The 22461-nt window shown below is 39.8% G+C and overlaps 1 protein-coding gene across 8 annotated transcripts in view; it reads left to right on the forward strand.

Moving 5' to 3' along the window:
* TRIM2 (tripartite motif containing 2) overlaps positions 1-22461 on the forward strand; it is a 166493-nt gene that overhangs the window by 128258 nt on the left and 15774 nt on the right. For 7 of the 8 annotated variants that reach the window (XM_053583117.1, XM_053583126.1, XM_053583103.1 and 4 more), the window contains 4 exons: positions 11815-11918; positions 12163-12330; positions 17750-17930; positions 19005-19075. In XM_053583117.1, the coding sequence (XP_053439092.1) occupies positions 11815-11918; positions 12163-12330; positions 17750-17930; positions 19005-19075 (524 nt within the window). The remainder of the gene's footprint in view (positions 1-11814; positions 11919-12162; positions 12331-17749; positions 17931-19004; positions 19076-22461) is intronic. The other variant, XM_053583097.1, reaches the window with a different exon arrangement.

Below are 22461 nucleotides of genomic sequence, written 5' to 3' on the forward strand. Positions count from 1 at the left end.
ACCATAGCAGAGCTCAAAAGCCTAACTACTCAGTTTGAATCCAGCCTGCTGTTTATTAGCCATATGACTTTGGGAAAGTTATTTAACCTCTCTGTGCCTCAATTTCTTCATCAGTAAAACAGGAATGATATTAATGCATACCTTGTGGGGAGGACCAAAATAATGTATCTAGAGGCTTTGCAAAGATTGCAAATTTTGACGATTATTTTGTCAAATTTTGACAATTTGACTCTGCAAATATTGACAATTGTTGTCATTATCAATCAAGATAAGGAAAGTATGGTAAAGAGTGAAGAGTGTTTTGGTTGTGTTTTTTTTTTTTTTTTTAATAGTTTCACTCTGTTGCCTAGGTTACAGTGCTGTGACGTCTGCTTAGCTCAGCAACCTCAAACTCCTAGGTTCAGGAGATCCTTCTGTCTCAAGCATCCCAAGTAGCTGGGACTATCAGTGCCCACCATATGCCTGATGTTTCTTTTTTTCTTTTCTTTCTTTCTTTTTTTCTTTTAAAGTAGAGGTAGGGTCTCACTCTTGTTCAGGCTGGTCTCAAACTCCTGAGCTCAAGCAGTCCTCCTACCTTGGCCTCCCTGAGTGCTAGGATTATAGGCATGAGCCACTGTGCCCAGCCTGAGTGTTTCAGTTTTGATCGTGCAGTAGACATAGTAGGGCATAGTAGGCAGTTTGGAAAATGGGTTTGGAATTCAAAGAAGTCAGGGCTAAAGAGATCAATTTGAAAATGAAAAGTACACAGAAGTTACTTTAAATCTTGAGCTTCAATGAAATGTCAAAGACAGGAGTTATGGTTCAGGGATGAAAACAGGTGAAAGGAACAGGTATTCTCTGAGCCAGACATAAAGCTGTATGTCACTTACTTACAATCCTTAGTAGACGTAAAATACTTTCAGTTCCTAATAACCTTGCAGTATAATGTTTGTTATAATAGAGTCAACTTAGACTGGCTTGTTCCACAACTCCCTGTTGGTAACTTGAAATTGACCATGATGGAAGCATTATTTATTTATTTTTTTTTTTTGGAGACAGAGTCTCACTTTGTCACCCTCAGTAGAGTGCTGTGATGTCGCAGCTCACAGCAACCTCAAATTCTTGGGCTCAAGCTATTCTCTTGCCTCAGCCTCCAGAGTAGGTGGGACTACAAACATCAGTCACAATACCTGGCTATTTTTAGAGGTGGGGTCTCACTCTAGCTCAGGCTGGTCTTGAACTCGTGAGCTCAGGTGATCCGCCCACATGGGCCTACCAGAGTGCTAGGATTACAGGCGTGAGCCACCTCGCCAGCCCAATGGGAACATTTAAAATAGAGAATTCTACGAGTCATCATTCTCCCACCCCTGCCCCTCAAGAGCCAAATTACCATGATGTCATATAATTACTCTTACTGTTGAGGAAATGGAAGCTTAGAGAAGCAAAGCCCATGCCTTTCAAATTGTACAATGATGCCTCTTCATTGAAAATGCCCTTTTACTACTGTAGTTTTCCAAAGTTGAGATATTTGATATTTCTCATACCTGAAAACTTAACTGTATGCCCACTATTATTGTGTTACTATCATATTGTGTTGGAAAACAATCCTGAATGAGTTTGGAGCATCTGTTGAAGATGATTTTTTAAAACCTAGGGATTATTTTTCCCTGACTGTTAGAGTTTGTTGACTACAAGCTATGAACTGGTTTTGACAGTTATGAAAGTTATTGAACAAAGGGAAAGTCAGAAGAGGTGGGAGGGAATGAAAGAATTATAGTCAATTGTCTCATTATGTAATTCATCATACCTTAATGAGTTTTAAGTCAAATGAAACACTCATTTTATTCGAGAAGTGTAACTTAATATGGATATAAAATCACTCAGCATGAGTTCAGAGCCTTTAAAGGAAAATACAGGCAGTCTGTGAGTTACAAACATGTGGCTTAGGTACAACTTACACTTACAAATGGAAGGTATTACAGGTAATAGGTAAACATAGAAATTCAACATAAGAACAAAGGCAGAACCTATCTCATTCATAACCCAAGGGCTGCCTGTCTGACATTTTATGCCCCTCTCCCCTGCTTCATCTCTGTGACCCACCACCTTTCCTCCCTACACTAGATGAGGAGGGAGACTATGCTCATTTGGTGCCTGAGTGACCTCTTATGGGAATCTCACCCCTCCCCCTTGAGAGTCTCATCATTGGGAACTCTTCTGGTATTTTAAGTGGAGAAAGATGCAGCTAGTATTCACTGAGTACGTGGCACTGTGCTGTGTTGTATGGTGTAGTGGTGAGCAGGATAGATATTGCTCCTGCCCTCAGAGAGCTGACAGTCTAGTGAAGGATACAGACAGCTAATAGTCAAAATATCACATGATAAGGGTTGGGTTTTCTAAAGAATTTTAAAGGGAACCACGATCCATTGGTACCCAAAGTGTAATCATCCTCACCTCCAAAACCTGGTATTTTATTTTACTTTTTAAATTGTTTTTTATTAAATCATAACTTTGTACATTGATGCATTTATGGGGTTCAGGGTACTGCTTCAATATACAATGTGAAATGCTTACATTGAACTAAGTAACACATCCATCACAATTATACTCATTTCTTAATAGTTTTGAAATGTTCCATTGCATCGTGCACTTTAGGTGAGGTCCCCCAAAATACCCTTTCTCCTCCTATACCTCCCTCCCTTCACCTCTCTTTCCTTTTCCCTTCTATTTCTGGACTAGTTACGTTTTGCCATTCGTATGAGTGTATTGGTGGTTATATATTTATTTCATAGTAGTATTGAGTACATTGGATACTTTATTTTCCATTCTTGAGATACTTTACTAAGAAGAATATGTTCCAGCTCCATCCAGGTAAACATAAAAGATATGACGTCTCCTTCTTTTCTTATGGCTGCATAGTATTCCCTGGTGTACATGTACCACAATTTGTTAATCCATTCATGGGTCACTGGGCATTTGGGCTGATTCCATGTCTTGGCTATTATGAATTGGGCTGCAGTAAACATTCTTGTGCAAATGTCTTTGTTGTACAATAATTTTTGATCATCTGGGTATATACCTAGTAGAGGAATTACAGGATCAAACGGTAGGTCTACTTTTAGTTCCTTGAGTGTTCTCCAAACTTCTTTCCAAAAAGGTTGTATTAGCTTGCATTCCCACCAGCAGTGTAGAAGCGTTCCCTTCTATCCACATCCACGCCAATATCTGTAGTTTTGGGATTTTATGATGTGGGTTAATCTTACTGGAGTTAGATGATATCTCAAAGTAGTTTTGATTTGCATTTCTCTGATGATTAAGGATAATGGGCATTTTTTCATGTGTTTGTAGGCCATGCACCTGTCTTCATCAGAGAAGTTTCTGTTCAAGTCTCTTGCCCACATAGAAATAGGGTTATTTGTTCTTTTCTTATTGATTAGTTTGAGTTCTCTGTGGATTCTAGTTATCAGACCTTTGTTGGAAGCATAACCTGCAAAAATCTTCCCCCATTCTGAAGGTTTTTTGCTTTACTTACTGTGCTCTTGGCTGTGCAAAAGCTTTTTTTTTTTTTTTAGAGACGGTGTCTCACTTTATCACCCTCAGTAGAGTGCTATGGTGTCACAGCTCACAGCAACCTCCAACTCCTGGTTTTAGGTGATTCTCCTGCCTCAGCCTCCCGAGTAGCTGGGACTATAGGCACCTGCCACAATGCCCGGCTATTTTTCTGTTGTAGTTTTGGCCGGGGCTGGGTTTGAACCCACTACCCTCGGTATATGGGGCCAACATCCTACTGACTGAGCCATAGGCACTGTCCTGCAAAAGCTTTTTAGTTTTATCAGATCCTAGTAATGTATTTTTGGTGTTGCTTTAATTACCTAGGGGGTCCTCCTCATAAATATTCTCCCAAGCCGATTTCTTCAAGTGTTTTCTGTGCACTCTCTTCTAGTATTTTTATAGTTTCATGTCTTAAGTTTAAATCTTTTATCCAGTGAGAATCAATTTTTGTTAATGGTGAAAGGTGGGGGTCTAGTTTCAGTCTTCTACAGGTTGCCATCCAGTTCACCCAGCACCATTTGTTAAACAGAGAGTCTTTCCCCCACTGAATATTTTTGATAGGCTTGTTGAAGATCAAATGGCGATGAGTAGCAGGGTTCATCTCTTGGTTCTCTGTTCTGTTCCATAAATCTACCACTCTGCTTCTGTGCCAGTACCTTGCTGTTTTGATCACTGTAGATTTATAGTATAGCCTGAAGTCTGAAAACCTGGTATTTTAAAATACACTTAGAAGCAATGTGTGTACTGGTAGGAATGTATGTAAAGAGTCAGGAGAACCGGGGCGGCGCCTGTGGCTCAAGGAGTAGGGCGCCGGTCCCACATGCCGGAGGTGGCAGGTTCAAACCTAGCCCCAGCCAAAAAAAAAAAAGAGTCAGGAGAACCAGATTTTGTTTTATTTTATTTTTATTTTTTTGAGACAGAGTTTCACTCTGTCAACCCTGAGGTTGAGTCCCCTGGCATTATCTTAGCCTCAAACCCCTGGGCTCAAGTGATCCTCCTGCATCACCCTCCAGAGTAGTTGGGACTACAGGTACCTGTCACAACTTTCTATGTTTAGTAGAGATGGGGTCCTTAGCTCAAGCAGTCCTCCCACCTAGGCCTCCCAGAGTTCTAGGATTACAGGTGTGAGCCACCATTCCCAGCTAGGTTTTATTCTTTTCTTTGTCTCTAAGTGCCTTTCTGAGGAGTCTAGCTTCAGCTTTCTCATCTATAAACTGGGATGATGATATTTGCCCTGCTAAATGATGGAGTTGTATGTGAGAGAATGTACATGAAAGTGCTGTGAATTTTATTGAACATTGTTTTCCCATGATGTAATGGGGTTGTGATTTACTTAGTCTGTCATTAATAACCCATTCATGCACTCCTCATTCATTCAGCAAACATTTGTTAAGCACCTAATTGGTTGAGCATCCTGTGTTAGATCCTATACTTGGCTCAGTTTCATCTTCTTCTTTTTTTTTTGGCTCAGTTTCATCTTGTTGCATTATTCTGTTTAAGATATCTGGATTTCTTTAGCACTAATTTTTATATTAAATTGGAGTCCGTAGTAAGAGAAAACTCTGCATTCCCATCTAAGGGCTTACTTCTGTCATCTTCCTGGAGGGGAAGGTGAAAGTGGCCAGAAGGAGCGTAGGTGAGAAGCTGCTGACTTAAAAATTCATTTTGTGCATCACAGGCTAGATTAACATCTGGAGTACTAGTTTAATTATCTCATGGAATTATTGCCAGATAGTTTATAATTATGTTTACAATTCACGTTATTCATTTTACTAGCCAATATGCAACCATCAAATTAAGTCTTTTACATCAACGTAGCCAGGAAAAGATTTTGTAGGTACTGTATGTGTTTTGTGTTACACTTACAGTCATGAAAGAACTAGTTTTCATCATATATTTAGAAAACTTTAGGGCGGCACCTGTGGCTCAAGGAGTAGGGCGCCGGTTCCATATGCCGGAGTTGGCGGGTTCAAACCCAGCCCCGGCCAAAAGTCACAAAAAAAGAAAAAAAAGATAAAACTTTAGAGAAAGAGCAAGAGAATAGAGTTCTACAGACTAAATCGAATTTATTAAAAAGCCTGAAGAGTAAAGCTTTTTAGAGCATGAACTTTTTAAAGAGTGAACCTAAACTATTTCTTACTTCTGGAATTTAAATTGATTTTACTTTGGTCCCAGGACATTTTATAAACACTCAAACATTTCAGCATAGTAACAATGTGGTATCGTTCCGCATCATTACTCACCATCTTTTCTAGTTTAACTGCTGATAAACTAGAATTGACAGTATCATTTATCCTTCAAGAATATATGGGTGATATCCTTTCATCTTCAGGAGTTATACTGTGATCCTGCTATGTGCTTTTTTATTTTCCTGAGACAGAGTCTCTCTATGTCGCCCTCAGTATAGAGTGCTGTGGCGTTACATCTCACAGCAACCTTAAATTCTTGGGCTTAAGCGATTCTCTTCCCTCAGCCTCCCAAGTAGCTGGGACTACAGATGCCTGCCACAATGCCCGCTATTCTTGTTGTTGTCATTGTTGCTTAGCAGGCCCCAGCCAGATTCAAACCCACCAGCTCCGTGCATGTGGCCAGTGCCCTAACTACTGAGTTATGGGTGTCGAGCCTGCTATGTGCTTTCAGATAGTAAAAAATAATTGTCAGCTCGGCACCTGTAGCTCAAGCAGCTAAGGTGCCAGCCACGTACACCAGAGGTGGCGGGTTCGAATGCAGCCCGGGCCCGCCAAACAACAATGACAACTACAACCAAAAAAAAAAAAAAAAATAGCTGGGCATTGTGGCAGGCGCCTGTAGTCCCAGCTACTTGGGAGGCTGAGGCAAGAAAATTGCTTAAGCCCAGGAGTTGGAGGTTGCTGTGAGCTGTGATGTCACAGCACTCTACCCAGGGTGACAGCTTGAGGCTCTGTCTCAAAAAGAAAATAATAATAAGGGGCGGTGCCTGTGGCTCAAAGAGTAGGGCGCTGGCCCCATATACCGGAAGTGGTGGGTTCAAACCCACCCCCGGCCAAAAACTGCAAAAAAAAAAAAAAAATAATAATAATAATAATCATAGTTATCCTAGGATGTTAGCAGTTAATGCCAATCCAGCTATTCAGAAACTGACCATGTGGCTTAAAGGAAAATATTTTATTTATTTATTTATTGAGACAGACTCTCACTCTGTCATCCTGGGTGGAGTGCTCAAACTCTTGGGCTTAGGTGATGCCCTTACCTCAACCTCCTGAGTAGCTGGGATTACAGGCACCCGCCACTATGCCTGGCTAATTTTTCTGTGTTTAATAAAGACAAGGTTTCGCTGTTGCTCAGGCTGATCTTAAACTCCTGAGCTAAGGTGATTCACCTACCTCAGCCTCCCAGACTGCTAGGATTACAGACACGAGCCACCATGCTCAGCCAAGAAAATGATTTTGTTGATTTCATTCTGAATTTAATCTATCACCCATTTCTTTTTATAAACCCAAAAACCTGTTTGAGAAGAGTCTATTCTAGGTCATGCGTAAGTCTGTGTTTGCCATGAGCCACTGTCAATGTATCCCTGTCTGTTCTTTGCTAAGGCACTACCTTGATGTCTACAAACAAATCAAATTTCTCAAAATTTTTAAAGAGGCCTGGTTTTCTCTCTCTGTGAAAATTTAAACTGAGCAAAATCTGTTCTGTTTGCATTCATTAATATTCATATCATTCTACTGAAATAAGTTATAAAAACATCTTTCAAACAAAAACAGATGTCTGTTAACCTATAGATACTTTTGATTTTTTTTCTCCCTGTCTCATCTCTTCCTTCAAAAAGAGTCTAATATGGATGAGACACTTTCTTTCGATTAATTAATTTTGTTTTCCCTTTCTTTTTTCTTTCTCTTTTTTTTTTTTTTTTCAGATAGAGTCTCACTTTGTAGCCCTCAGTAGAGTGCTGTGGCATCACAGTTCACAGCAACCTCAGATTGTTGGGCTCAAGAGATCTGCTTGCCTCAACCTCTGGAGTAGCTGGGACTATAGGCGCCGCCAGAACGCCAGGCTATTTTTAGAGACAAGGTCTCCCTCTGGTCCCGGCTGGTCTCAAACCTGTGACCTCAGGCAATCCACTTGCCTAGCCTCCCAACGTGCTAGGATTACAGGCGTGAGCCACCAGGCCTGGCCCTTTTCCCTTTGTTATTAATCTAGAAAGCACCCTGTTGAGATGCCTTTTATAATTTCAGGAAGAATACAATCTATGAGATACTGAATCTTTGAAAATGATACACTGGTGTATCTAGTGTATGAAAATCAGCCTGGTATTTTTAAAACATCTGTGTTCTGATGGTTTGTTAAATGCCCTGAAAGTCAAGCACCCAGATGTCTTCTAAGAGCTACTGAGGAAGAGGGCAGAATTTTGGCAAAACTATAAAATAAAGCCCCTCTACTATTGCATCTCTTTGACTGGAATATTAGCTTTATTGTTAATAAAACATTATTTTCATATTATGTCTTTGTGGAATCTAAGTGTATTTTAATCATGTTAATACACAGCTACAAATTAATAAGAGAAGATAGCATTTGCCTAAAGAAGTAAATTTGCAAAGATTATTGGTCTGAAAGAGAAATTTACTAGCTTATAGATTAGGCCAGGGGTCCTCAAACTTTTTAAACAGGGGCCAGTTCACTGTCCCTCAGACCATTGGAGGGCCGGACTATAGTTTAAAAAAAAACAACTATGAACAAATTCCTACGCACACTGCACATATCTTATTTTGAAGTAAAAAAACAAAACGGGAACAAATACAATATTTAAAATGAAGAACAAATAAAGTTAAATCAACAAACTTACCAGTATTTCAATGGGAACTATGGGCCTGCTTTTGGCTAATGAGATGGTCAATGTCCGGTTCCATATTTGTCACTGCTAGTCGTAACAAGTAATGCAAGTGTGCATCAGTTAGTCTAGATCTGGTTGAAGATTTCAGATGTTTCATTCTGGAAAACGTCTGTTCACAGACATAAGTACTGCCAAAGATGGTTGCCATTTTGAGTGCATGTTCCTGAGATTAGGATATGTCTCAGAGGGGAGAGATGCATAGAAATAGGAAGGCTGCTTGACTTGAATGAGTCTTTCAGACAGTCACAATTCTGCAGTTCAGCCAGTTCCATTTGGTAAATCGTATCCACATTTTCAGTGTCAATAGAAAATGGGTTACAGAAAAGCTATATGTCCTGTTCATAGAGATGAAGCTCTTTAAATCTAAATTGGAACTCCTTTTGCAACTTTTTCAGTGAATCCACTTATGTTTTATTTGGGAATGCAACCAATGGATTTTCTGCTAACAGATTTTGAGTTGTGGGGAGATAGCAGAAATTTTCCTCCCTTCATTTGTTTGATGAGGAGGCCTAATTTTACTTCAGATGCTTTCACATGTGATTGCATATCACAGATGAGCTTCCCCTTTCCTTGAAGTTGCGCATTGAAACTGTTGAGTAGCTCTGTTACATCTGTCAGAAAGGCAAGGTGCCATTTCCATTCTGCATCACTGAGCTTTGGTACTTCGTTTTTTGAAAACAGAAAAGCTGTAATCTGTGGAAGTAACTCATAGAAATGTTTCAAAACTCTCTCTTGACTCAGCCAATGGACTTCTGTGTAGTACAGAACATCTTCACAGGCAACATTTAGCTCAGACTGAAATTGTCCGTGTTTTAGTGCATTACCTCTAATGAAATTAACAAAAGATACCACAGTTTTCATAACAGTCCCACTTCAGTGATTTACTACACAGCGCTTGTTGATGGATGAGGCGGTGTATGACTATTGGATGAGAATAGTTATGTTTGTCCATCTCTTGGTTAATGCTAGCAATTACTCCTTTCTTAGACCCCACCATGCTAGGAGCACTATCAGTTGTCACACTGGCTAGTTTTGCCCATTCCAGGTCCAAACTATTCAGTTTGGCAAACCTTTTCATAAATATCCTCTCCTGTAGTTGTTCCTTTGAAGCTTTGCAGTGCAGCAACCTCTTCTGTGACTTTGAAATAGTCATTCGTCGCAAGAATAAAAATTAGAAGTTGTGCAGAATCACAAACATCATTACTTTCGTCGAGTGCCAAGGAAAAATAGGAAAGTTTTTTTGCAGAGTTTTGCAAATTGCCTTCCATTTCTTCAATCCTTCGTGTAATTGAGGGTCCTGAAAGACTCACTGTACTAAATACAGCAAGTCCGGCCTTCTCTGGACACATCTCTTTGGCAACAGAAAGAAGGCATTCTTTAACAAATTCTCCCTCCGTGAATGGTCTGCTAATGCACACTATCAGCTTGGCAACTTGAAAACTTGCTCGCAGTGATGAAATATTTAGCTGTTTCTGCTTCACAAAAGTATTTTGCTGAGTTGTCAATGTATATTTCAGTTTTAATATTTTATCTTTTTTCACTTCTCCAACCAAACAATCATATTTATCTTTGTGTTGAGTTTGATAGTGTCGACGCAAATTGTATTCTTTGAACACAGACACTATATTCTGGCATATCAAACACACAGCTCTTTTCTTGTACTGTATGAAAAAGTAATCATAAGTCCACTGTTCTTTGAATATCCTACACTCCGTGTCAATTTTTCTCTTTCTTGATATCATTGTTTCCTAGGGATTCCAAATTGCTATTAGTAAAATACCAATATATATATACAGTGCTCCAAAAACAATATGCCAGCAATAACTTTGCCCACACAGAGACATATAGACTGCACTGCCCATCAATGCAGTCTGATAAGTGCCCATCAATGCAGCCTTGCCAGTCCACATCATTTCAGCCTCGCCAGTGCCCATATGGTGGAACTCCACTTTTACCTCAGGCTCACACTGGTGCGGTGCAGGAACAGGCACGATTATAGAGCCAGTTCCTCCACCACCTTTCCTGTTCTTACTACCCCTTGTGAACCGCACTGCAATCTGTGAACTCGCACAGGAATCTGATCGCATGGGTGAGAAGACCCATGCGATCAGATTCCACTGCAGGAAAAAAGAAGGCAGGTATGCCTTTTTTCTTCCGAATCTAATGCGAGTTCAGCCATATGCTCAGAGATTGCAATAGTGTGAACCGGGGCTTACACAGCACACAACATACAACATCATACACAACTGAATAGCAATCAGAATATAAATGCACTTACTGGCAATTAAACTGGGTTTCCTACTCCTCAGCTGGATTAAGTTCCCATGGGGCCCTAGGCAGATTACCAGTTTGGGGCCCCCATGCGATAACACTGAGCACTGACCATTTGCATTAACACTGACTGCTGACCATTTGCGATAACAGTGACTGCTGACAATTTGCATTAATACTGAGCACCTACAATTTGCATTAACACCGAGCACTTACAATTATCATTACCACTGAGCACTGACTATTTACATTAGCACTAAGTGCTATTTGCGCTATCACTGTGATGCAACCCCCCCTAGGAACCACCCCCAACCAACTAACCAACTTAAAAAAAAAAAGGCTCTCCTAACTTCAAAAAAAATGTTCTTCTAACTTCAAAAAAGGCACCCCCTATCTGCAAAAGAAGACCTCCTAACTTCAGGAAAAAAGGCCCCCCTTAACTGCAAAAAAAAGGCCCTAGTAACTGCAAAATTAAAAAAAAAAAAAAAATAGACCTCCTAACTTCAAAAAAAAATAAATCCTAACTTGTTCTTACCTCCGTCCTTAGGCAGTAGCAGACTCTGCACAGGCAACCTGGTGACTCCTCCGATTACACCAGAGACTGAGAGGAGTCAAGAGACGGAGAGAAGGAGGGGAGTCGGAGAGTGGAGGGCATATTCCACACACGCGCACTGTGGGTGGGATGAGTGGGCTGCTAAGCAGGACAGCAAAAACACCCAGTGGGGAGAGACAGAAGGAGTGGAATTGGAGAGTTGGCGCACATTCCACACATGCGTACTGCGGGCCAGGATGAGTGGGCTGCTAATGGCAGGGAGAGACAGAGAGAAGGAGCTGAGTCAGAGTTGGTGCACGTTCCACATATGCGCACTGGGACAAGTCAGCTGCTAAGCAGGACAGGCAGCTGTGGCAAAAACACCTGGCGGGCCAGATAAATGTCCTCAGCGGGCCGCACATGGCCCGCAGACCATAGTTTGAGGACCCCTGGATTAGGCTATGGCAAGAGAGAGTTCGATCTCTTTTTTTTTAAAGTACATTTTAAAACAATGCTTCCTCAGATTACCCATGGAAACCTGAATTATTCTCCCTAAACTGAGAAATCTGATTCTGTAGTGCTTTAATTTCTGTGGTCTTATTCATTTTAGGTACCAAAGGAAGAAATAAAGGAGAGTTTACAAATCTTCAGGGGGTAGCTGCATCTACCAATGGAAAGATACTAATTGCAGACAGTAACAACCAATGTGTGCAGGTATAACCCCTAATTATATACCTTTAACTACTTACCCTGGTAAAATAGGTATAATTGCATCCTTTCCTACTTCAGACAAGGCACATGGTGCAAGGAAAGAAGCTTGTAATGTGTATAGATGATACTTTCTTCAAATAGTTTGCTAATTCTGACCTGTAGTGCACATGACAAATGTTTTTGCTTATTTCTTCCTCAACGATTCCTGTGCTAGTTCCTATTCCAATGAATGTGATCTGTCTTACAGATATTTTCCAATGATGGGCAGTTCAAAAGTCGTTTTGGCATAAGAGGGCGCTCTCCTGGGCAGCTGCAGCGGCCCACGGGAGTAGCTGTGCATCCCAGTGGGGACATAATCATTGCAGATTATGATAATAAATGGGTCAGCATCTTCTCTTCAGATGGGAAATTTAAGGTAAGAATAACTATTAATACCACTTGGCCACTAAACAAGACAAGGGACAGGAAATACAAGATGAACTTGTCTTTTTCTTTCCTGAAATTCAATACAACATTCAACAGTTTTTTATACACAAGGACATCTTGACATCCTAAGTTTATGAAGCGAGAAAATAAAGATAATTTCACGAATCTACTCAGGTAGATCTTAAATGTGGCTTCATTTTAGTTTCCTCCATTGCTTTTTTTTAAACCATAGATTTAGAGGGAAACTGGTCCTGTTAACTTCAATTCACTAAAGAAAACAATCTTTTGAAAAGGGTTATTAAGAGACAGTTTGTATTTCTCAAATTAATCAACAGGTTGCCACTCATGAAGTGCCTTCTACCTTCTCAGATGATCTAGGAGAAACAGAATTGTAAGAAGTGGTTTCCACCTTTTGAAAATGTGCAACTCAAGTTGGGTGCAGTGCCACTAACCTTCAGTGCTTTTGTCTTCTGTCTGTTCAACCAGCTATTTATTCTGGTCATATCATCTTCAAATAAATACATCAAGAAAAGCTGGGCACAGTGGCTCACACCTATAATCCTAGCCCTTTGGGAGGCCAAGGTGGGAGGATCGCCTGAGCTCAGGAGTTGGAAACCAGCCTAAGGAAGAGTGAGACCCCTGTTTCTACTAAAAATAGAAAAACTAGCTGAGCATCATGGCAGGCCCTTATAGTCCAGCTACTCGGGAGGCTGAGGCAAGAGGATTGATTGAGCCCAGGATTTTGAGGTTTCTGTGAGCTGTGATGCCATGGCACTCTACCCAAGGTGACAGAGTAATACTCTGTGCCCCCCAGAAAGGAAAAATGTGCAACTCAATTTAGGGAAAAAGACTAACATACAATAAGTGACAGAAAACAATTCATTCAACCGCTAATCAGTTACAAATTGATACAATCTGAAAACAGTGTTTAAGTATATAATGTAGGCTTTGGAAGGAAAAGAAAATGAAGGCTGAATTTACAGAGAAAATGGAAATTGAGCTATACTTTGAGGAATCCCATCATTTGATACATTTGCTTTTACTCTAGCATCATCTTTATGGAAATATAAAAATGGTTTCTTCAGCAAGTCACCAAAGAATAGAGAACCATCTAGTAATAACAAAAGCTATCTTATGAGGTATCATCAAAAAATTGTATCATCCAGCCAGGCATGGTGGGTGGCTCATGCCTATAATCCTAGCACTCTGGGAGGCTGAGGGAGGGGGATCGCTTGAGTTTAGGAGTTTAAGACCAGTCTGAGCAAGAGCAAGACCCTGTTTCTACTGAAAATAGAAAAAATTAGTTAGGCCTTGTGGTGGATGCCTATAGTTCCAGCTGCTCAGGAAGTTGAAGGAAGAGCCCAAAATTTTGAGGTTGCTGTTAGCGAGGCTGATGCCAGGAACTCTGGCCTGGGGCAACAGAGTGAGACTCTATGTTACAAAACAAACAAACAAACCAAAATTGTATCATCCAGACCATTTTATACATGTGTTCACAAGAAGATTCTAAGAAACCTCATCAAAGTTCTTTCTAAAGGTCATATACATGATGTCTTATAAATTTCCCCTGTCCAGACTACTAGAAACTTTCTCTGATCCGCTGGTTGGAATCACAGCTCTTTGGCTCATTTACTGTTTGACCATAAGGAAATTATAGCTTCCTAAAGTCTAAATAGCTTCATATTGAAAGTTTGGACTTAATAAAAATCTATCTCATAGGATTTGAGTAAAGACTAAGTAGATGAAATGAAATTATAAAGTTCACTCATTAATCTCTTATTGGAAGACTTTTTTTTTTGAGACTCAGTAGAGTGTAGTGGTGTTTGAGCAACCTCAAACTCTTGGACTTAAGAGATTTTCTTGCCTCACCCTCCCAAGTCGCTGGGACTACAGGCGCCTGCCACAATGCTTGGCTATTTTTTTGTTATTATTGTCATTGTTGTTTAGCTGGCCAGGTTCAAACCCACCAGCCCCAGTCAGTGCATATGGCCAGTACGCTAACCACTGAGCTAAGGGTGCTGAGCCGTCTTATTGGAAGAATTTATAATTTCTTTCTTTCTTTTTTTTGAGCCAGAGTCTCAAGCTGTCGCCCTGGGTAGAGTGCCAGGGCATCATAACTCACAGCAACCTCCAACTCCGGCTCAAGTGATCCTTTTGCCTCAGTTTTTCTATTTTGAGTAGAGATGGGGGTCTTGCTTTTGCTCAAGCTGGTCTCGAACTCGTGACTTCAAACAATCCACCTGCCTCGGCCTCCTAGAGTGCTGGGATTACAGGCGTGAGCCACTGTGCCTGGCTAAGAATTTATATTTTCCTTTTTAAAGTCTTTGTATTGCTGGCTCAGCACCTGTAGCTCAGTGGTTAAGGCACTGGCCACATATATCAGGGCTGGTGGGTTTGAACCTGCCCACGCCTGCTAAACAATGATGACAACTGCAACAAAAAAAATAGCCAGGCATGGCGGGCACCTGTAGTCCCAGCTACTTGTGAGGTTGAGGCAAGAGAATCGCTTAAGCCCAAGAGTTTGAGATTGCTGTGGGTTGTGATGCCACCGCACTCTACCAAGGGTGACATAATGAGACTCTGTCTCAGAAATAAGTAAGTCTTTGTATTGCTGTAGTCACTTCAGTTTCTTAATAAAAGGAGTTATGTAATTGTTAACCCTTAGATTTGAGCCTTTGTTTTGTGCAGGGCAGCATCTTCCCGATCTCCAAGAATAAAGAGCTGTTGTTTTTAATTCCACAATATTGTTTGCAATTCTTCAATTGCTCTTGGGATTTTGTGCCACTAGAAACTTAATGGCTCCATGAGATGGCCATGTATGCAGAAAACAAAACAACCAACAACCTTGGCTTTCTGTATTCCAAACTTCCCCTTCTTTTATGCTTTCATAATTGTATTTGTGATAAGATATACCTAAATATGACAAATTTCCCATGAATAAAATATTCATGTCTTGACAATATTCATCTAGTTTGGAGGCACCCCATTTGTTCTTGTTTCATACTCTAGTGAAACCATGAATCCGTTTTAGTAAATTACTAAATTAAGTTTCACATACTGAGAAGTTTTATGTTTAAGAAAGAAGGGCTGTCTGAATTAAGCATTTTTCACTCAATAGTGTCTATAATAGGTACTCTTGTGGATTCTTAGAGTTGGAATACTATTGGTAATAATTGGAATAAACTCTATAGGACACTCATGCCCCCTAGAGGATCGAGGGAATGAATATGGAAATTTCAACAGTACCTTGTTCACCACAGCTGTTGATCAAAACTTATAAGGGTAGAAGTGTGAGCCCATGAAAGCCATGAGAGTTCATCCAAGGAGGTATCTACAACCATATACCAAGAGAGATTTTTTTCTCTTTTGGTAGGACTTGGGAAATATAAACAAGTGCTGAGAAAGACATACCTTTAACACCAGTCCAATGCAGATTTTTTGTATGTACAGTAGAAACTCCATAGTTGACCAGCTCCCTACAGCAAACACCTCAAGTTGACCTAATTTCCATAGACTCAATATGCACCACATTTACGTATCAATACAGTGGGCCTACTTTCTTACATTGACCACCTCCATATGTTGGACAGCTGTAGTCTCGTGAGTGGTCAACTTACTGAAGTTCCACTGTATTTTTAAAGTTTTAGAGATGTAACACCTTATCTCCTTCTCTTTCTTTTAGTCACCAATTTCTCAGCTCCGATTTGCATTTCTCCGTCCCCTCTAATTTTTTTCCTTTCCATCTTCTCTCTTAACTTAATGTCTTACTGCCCATTTAGGGACCTTTTGTGCTCAGAACACACACACAGGTCCCTGGCCACCATATTCTAAAATATCTCTTCCTTTGTCAATTTAAGAAACTATTTGTTGGCTCGGCTCCTGTAGCTCAGCGGCTAGGGCGCCAGCCACATACACTGCAGCTTGCGGGTTCGAACCCAGCCCGGGCCTACCAAACAACAGCTACAACCAAAAAATAGCTGGGCATTATGGCAGGTGCCTATAGTCCCAGATACTTAGGAGGCCGAGGCAAGTGCATCACTTAAGTCCAGGAGTTTGAGGTTGCTGTGACGCCACGGCACTCTACTGAGGGCGACTGTCAAAAAAAGAAAGAAAAACTATTTTTTGAGTTAAATACCCTAATTTAGCTGTTATAAAATCAGGGTCTACCTATTCTAACAGAGGGGACGCACAGGCAGATACAGTGATTTTTGTTTTGTTTTGTTCTTGCTCAGGCTGGTCTGGAACTCCTGAGCTCAAGGGATTCACCCTTCTCCACCTCTCAGAATGCTGATATGACAGGCGTGAGCCATGGCGCCCAGCCTATTGTTCTTTAAGATCTGCCCCAGTTGTCATTACATGATGGAATGGAACTAATCCTTTATTTTCCATTTGTATTCTAGATAATTATCCATTTGGTATTATATGATTGAGTCATTCTAAGTAACTACAAGTGTTCATAATGTTAGGTAGTAAAAATATTCCTGTTTTAATAATCAGAGTATCATCTCTTCCTTTGATCTCTGCTGCCATACCTTTCATTCAGACGTGAAAAAACACATGCCACCTCTTTGATCTTTGGGCTAGACTGCAGAATCAGAATCAAATTTACACAGCAGATTCTCTTGCCAAGAAAACCATTATTTCCTTCTGAAGTAATTATATCCTTTTGCTCTGAAGAGATCAAATCTGAATCTCAGTCATTTATAATAAGTTAAAAGAATAAAAGCTCATACAAAGTCTAAATCCCTACCATGAGAAAATCCTGATCCCTCTACTAGAGAATTTAAAAATACATATATGGCTCACATAAAATTTCTGTATTTCTTTCAGATGGAGCTAACATATAGAGATAAAATAGGGGTAAAGCAGAACCTATAAAAATGAACTGGTTTTGGTCTAATTTTTAATTTCAAAAATATGACTGGATGCAGTGGTGGCACACACCTGTAATCCCAGCACTTTAGAAGGCTGAGGTAGGAGGATCACTTGAGGGAAGGAGTTCAAGACCAGTCCAGGGAACATAAAAAGACCTGATCTCTACAAAAAATTAAAAAAAAAAAAAAATTAGCCAAGTGTCGTGGCATGTGCCCGTAGTCCCAACCACTTGAGAGGCTGAGGCAAGAGGATCATTTGAGCCCAAGAGTTTGAGGTAGCTGTGACCTGTGACGCCACAGCACTGTACCCAGGGTGATGTAGTTTTACTGTGTCTTTAAATAAAGATTTCATATAGATATCAGTAGCAGTTAATGCACGTGACAAAGGCAGTTTCCCAAGATAGAAGATCATTATGATCTGTGAGTATCTGTGCTCTCATTTGAACATTGAGGTAAATTTTTTACCAAAATAATGTCTATCTTTATGTTTAAACTTTGTTATCTGTACTTGTTTTCTGTCCTTATTTCTAACAGACAAAAATTGGATCAGGAAAGCTGATGGGGCCCAAGGGCGTTTCTGTGGACCGAAACGGGCACATTATTGTGGTGGACAACAAGGCGTGCTGCGTGTTTATCTTCCAGCCCAACGGGAAAATAGTCACCAGGTTTGGTAGCCGAGGAAATGGGGACAGGCAGTTTGCAGGTACACTCGACGGTAATATCTAAACCCCCTTTTTTATGCCTCTTCTGCTCACATTTGCATGATGTTGGAGCATGTTGAAGACATTGCATCCCCAGTGTGTTTACTGGCTTTGGGAAAGACACTGGGGACGAAATCTAAGCAAAAAGCATGGTTAGATGCTTCTCAGCTCCCCCTCCAGCAGTGAGGTGAATTACAACCCAGGCGTGGTTTTTATTGGTAGATGTATATTCAGAAGTGCAGTCTTTAAATGTTTATAATAAACAAAATATAAATTTTTAAATAGAATGTTTTTGAGATAAAAATATTTGAGGAACAATGGATTAACTCCATTATTTCTACCTCACTGTAGCTTTATTTAAAGAGTGTCTGGGAATTTTTTTTCACCTTTCTACCTTATAAGAAAACAAGAGTTCAGAATATTTGCTGAGCACAGGGAGAGCAGCCTGTTTTACTGCTCTTTTTGATGTACCACTTTGCAATCACAAACTTATTTAGCTTTTCACATCTGCAAGAAAAGGCTGTAAACAATTAACATTCTTTTTGAAAGGATGCTTTTGGCATTTAACATTGATTTGCATAATATTTTTTTGTGCTTTGTCTCCAGTTCTGCCAAGTTCTGAATGTCACCCAAAATTATAAAGTGTGGGTTTTCTGCTCAATTTTTAAAAATTATATATTGGAGTCTCTTTTCAAATGCTAAGAATTGTCAAGTCTTTGCTTCCTCAGTGGGAACTGAGGGCCCTAAAACACATTTTCAGGGAAGCTGGCTGGTGTGACTTTCAGATGGTGGTATGGAAAATGAATTCTGATGCTTACTGCTCATCCACTTCATTAGGCCTACTGGAACTCTTAGATGATCTGGAAGAAATCAGAGGAGATAGTCATAAATATATAGAATCATACAGGATTCATGTTATTTGGAGCCAGAGGTCTGACTGAGTGATTTTCTGAGGACAGAGTCTATTGTTCTTTCTTAAATAACTAAGTAAATATATTGTTTGGTTTTTGTTACAGTAACTGCTATGTTGTTGTAATCACTTTCATTGTTGTAGTCATCACTTTTTTTTTTTTCTATCTTTATTTCAGGTCCCCATTTTGCAGCTGTAAATAGCAATAATGAGATTATTGTTACAGATTTCCATAATCATTCTGTCAAGGTACTATAAGCACATCAATTATTAACTTTTAAATGCTTTTATGGAGAGATCAGTCTGGAAGAAAATAATACTTACATATATGCATAGGACCAAAGGAAGTTAATTAAAACAGTAGATTTTGCTCCAACTTAAAGAGACAGGTTTTAATTTGGACACTTGTAGTGGTAACACATTTCTTAATTTGAAACCAGTACAAATGAAAAAGACTTGAAAATAAATTAAAAAAACAATTGTTTGAGCTGAGAGACAGAACTTCATGATGTTTACTAGTTTATGGCTATTCAATAAATTAAAACAAAATCACTTCTTAAATTTTCTGCATCAAAAGGACTTTAAAACGAAATTAGACATGAGAACTCTGCTGCAACAACAGAGTAGGGGAGTGGGAACAACCTCAGCATACATTTACACGGTATATTTTATACTTAGAATGCTTTCATATGTTTGGTGTTATTTAGAAAACAGTGACCTTTTCTAATAATATAGTACATTTTTCTTACTAGATACTATAGGAGAAAGATTTGAATTTTATTATGGGAACATCAGGAAATAATAAAGTGATTCAAAACAAATTACTGATTCACTGAAATAATGAGAAAATATTTAGTAAGATACTAGACAGAGCTTCTAAAGGTGTGATGCATCATGAACTGCGGGCATGCCAGGTGGTCATGGGCAGTGCCCAGGCAGATATTTTAAGAGTTATGTGTTTATTTTTAGGGCTAACTTCTATTTATAGCAAGTGATATTGTTTTGCACTTCTAGAAGTGATAATAAAAGTTTTCCTTATACATTCATTTAAATTTTTAAAAGCAAATCATTTTAAAGGAAAAATAATAAGGAAACAGTATAGGATGGTATGCCAATGGCTAAAGCTTATGTTTAGAGGTAATCATTGAACAACCAAAATCAATGACTTACAGTGCTGACCACTGTAAGGGTAGGATTTTAAATACCCAAAAGGTACTCCCTCTTCTAAGTCCTTTCACTGTTTCATCTCCCCAGCTCACCCTGGAAAATATCTCTAACCTAATTAAATGAACAGGACTTGTGCCTTCTGGATGGTGACAAGGCCCTGTGCAAACAGTGGAGCACAGTGGGCCTCTGTGATGGGGACAGGGTAAGGGGGAAAGGTGCCCACTGTTGCTTTTTTCCGAAGCTGCTCCCTGCTACGTTTTCTCCATTGTTGCTAGCACAGTGGTAGAGGTCCTCCCTACAGCCAATGGATGAGCTGCATGCTCTGAGAACACTGCTGCTTATGGAAGATGTATCAGTAAAAGGAATAGGACAGTGGAAAAACTCCTGGTGGGCCCATCAGTACATGAGTAGGTTTACAAAAGGCGGTCTGTGTATACTATGGAGTATTACTCAACCATTAAAAAAAATAATGAGGCTGGTCTCGGTGGCTCAGACCTGTAATCCTAGCACTCTAGTAGGCCAAGGCAAGAGGATCACTTGAGCTATGGAGTTTTAGAACAGCCTGAACAAGAGCTCTCTATCTCTACTAAAATTAGAAAAATGAACCAGGCGTTGTGTCAGGTACCTATAGTCACAGCTACTGGGGAGGCTGAGTTAGGAGGATTGCTTGAACCCAAGAGTTGAAAGTTGCTATAAGCTAGGCTGACACCATGGCACTCTAGCCTAAGCAACAGAGTGAGACTCTGTCTTAAAAAAAAAAAAAAAAAAATTATCATCAAGGTTATTTAAAAAACTTGTCTTAAATACTTATTGTAAAATCAAAGCTGTAAGAAAGTTCCACCTCATATTTTTGCCTCTTAGTGTGTTTTCATCTGAATAATTTTTAAATAATTAAATGATATTTTATTTATTTATTTATTTATTTTTTTGGTATTTGGCCGGGGCTGAGTTTGAACCCGCCACCTCTGGCATATGGGACCGGCGCCCTACTCCTTGAGCCACAGGTGCCGCCCATTAAATGATATTTTAAGTGGGAAAATGGAAAATAAAAATTTATAATACTTAAAATACTGAAAACTCAAAGTTTTCAGTATAGTAGAAGCAGATAATTTTAGTTATTTATTTAAGCTCAATTTCCCTATTATTTTCAAAAAACAAAGCCTTTTCTTTTTCCCCTTCTTTTTGACTGTTACTGCCATATAAATTTTATGGAGTACTCGGGCCTTTGTCTCCTGTAATAGAGGGCAGTTAGCAATAATTCTAAATTCAGGGCACTTTTCTGTTTGTAAATGTAAAAAACGTATTGAAGGGTCTGTATTAATAAGTGGTTTTTAGCTATCTCAGAGTATTGTTTTCTTTTCATGGAAAAACAAGACTAGATTTGGTATTCTCCATTATTCTAAAATGAAGCAGAAGCACTTGAGCCATTTGTGTTATGCCAAGGAAAACATATTGACCCAGAAAGATAATTACAATCAAAAGATTATCTATAGGAATGAATAACAGAAAGATCAGTGAATAATAAATCATGTCGTCCTCACCAGCATAAATACATTCCATTCGGTATTTAAAACTAGAATGTTTGATCTAAAAGGGGCCAGAAAGCATCAGAGAAAAATGTTAAAACAGCATCTTCTTTTTTTTTTGTAGAGACGGAGTCTCACTTTATGGCCCTCGGTAGAGTGCCGTGGCATCACACAGCTCACAGCAACCTCCAACTCCTGGGCTTAAGCGATTCTCTTGCCTCAGCCTCCCGAGTAGCTGGGACTACAGGCACCCGCCACAATGCCCGGCTATTTTTTGGTTGCAGTTCAGCCAGGGCCGGGTTTGAACCCGCCACCCTCAGTATATGGGGCCGGCGCCTTACCGACTGAGCCACAGGCACCGCCCAAAACAGCATCTTCTTAAAAGCTGCTTGTTCTTTCTCTATTTTTGTTTGTTTTTTGTTTGTTGTTTGTTTGTGTTTGAGACAGTCTCATTCTTTTGCCCCAGGCTAAAAAGCCCTGGCATAACCCTACCTCTCAGCAACCTCAAACTCCTGGGTCAAGTGATCCCCCTATGTCAGTCTTCCCAGTAGCTGGGACTACAGGCTCCCACCACAACACCCTGATAATTTTTCTATTTTTAGTAGAGACAGGGTCTCATTCATGCTCAGGCTGCTTTTGAACTCTGGAGATCAAGTAATCCTCCCACCTTCCAGAGTGCTAGGCTTACTACACTAGCTCACTAGGATGAGCCCCTGTGCCCCAGCATCTTTTTCCTTTCTAAAGAATGGAAGAGGTAGCTTGCTTACTTAGAAAATACACAATTAATTCAGGAGGCGGTCATGTCTCTTTTTTCTTTTAAGTTTAGCCTTTCGAGATGGAAGTGTCCTACTTTCCCAATGTACTCAGCTAAAAGAAAAGTCATTTTAACACATTGAGTGCCAAGGGAAATGTTCTTTCCCTTGGAGTCACGTCAAGAGACTT

This window comes from Nycticebus coucang, chromosome 1, assembly GCF_027406575.1.
Source record: "Nycticebus coucang isolate mNycCou1 chromosome 1, mNycCou1.pri, whole genome shotgun sequence".
NCBI lineage: Eukaryota > Metazoa > Chordata > Mammalia > Primates > Lorisidae > Nycticebus > Nycticebus coucang.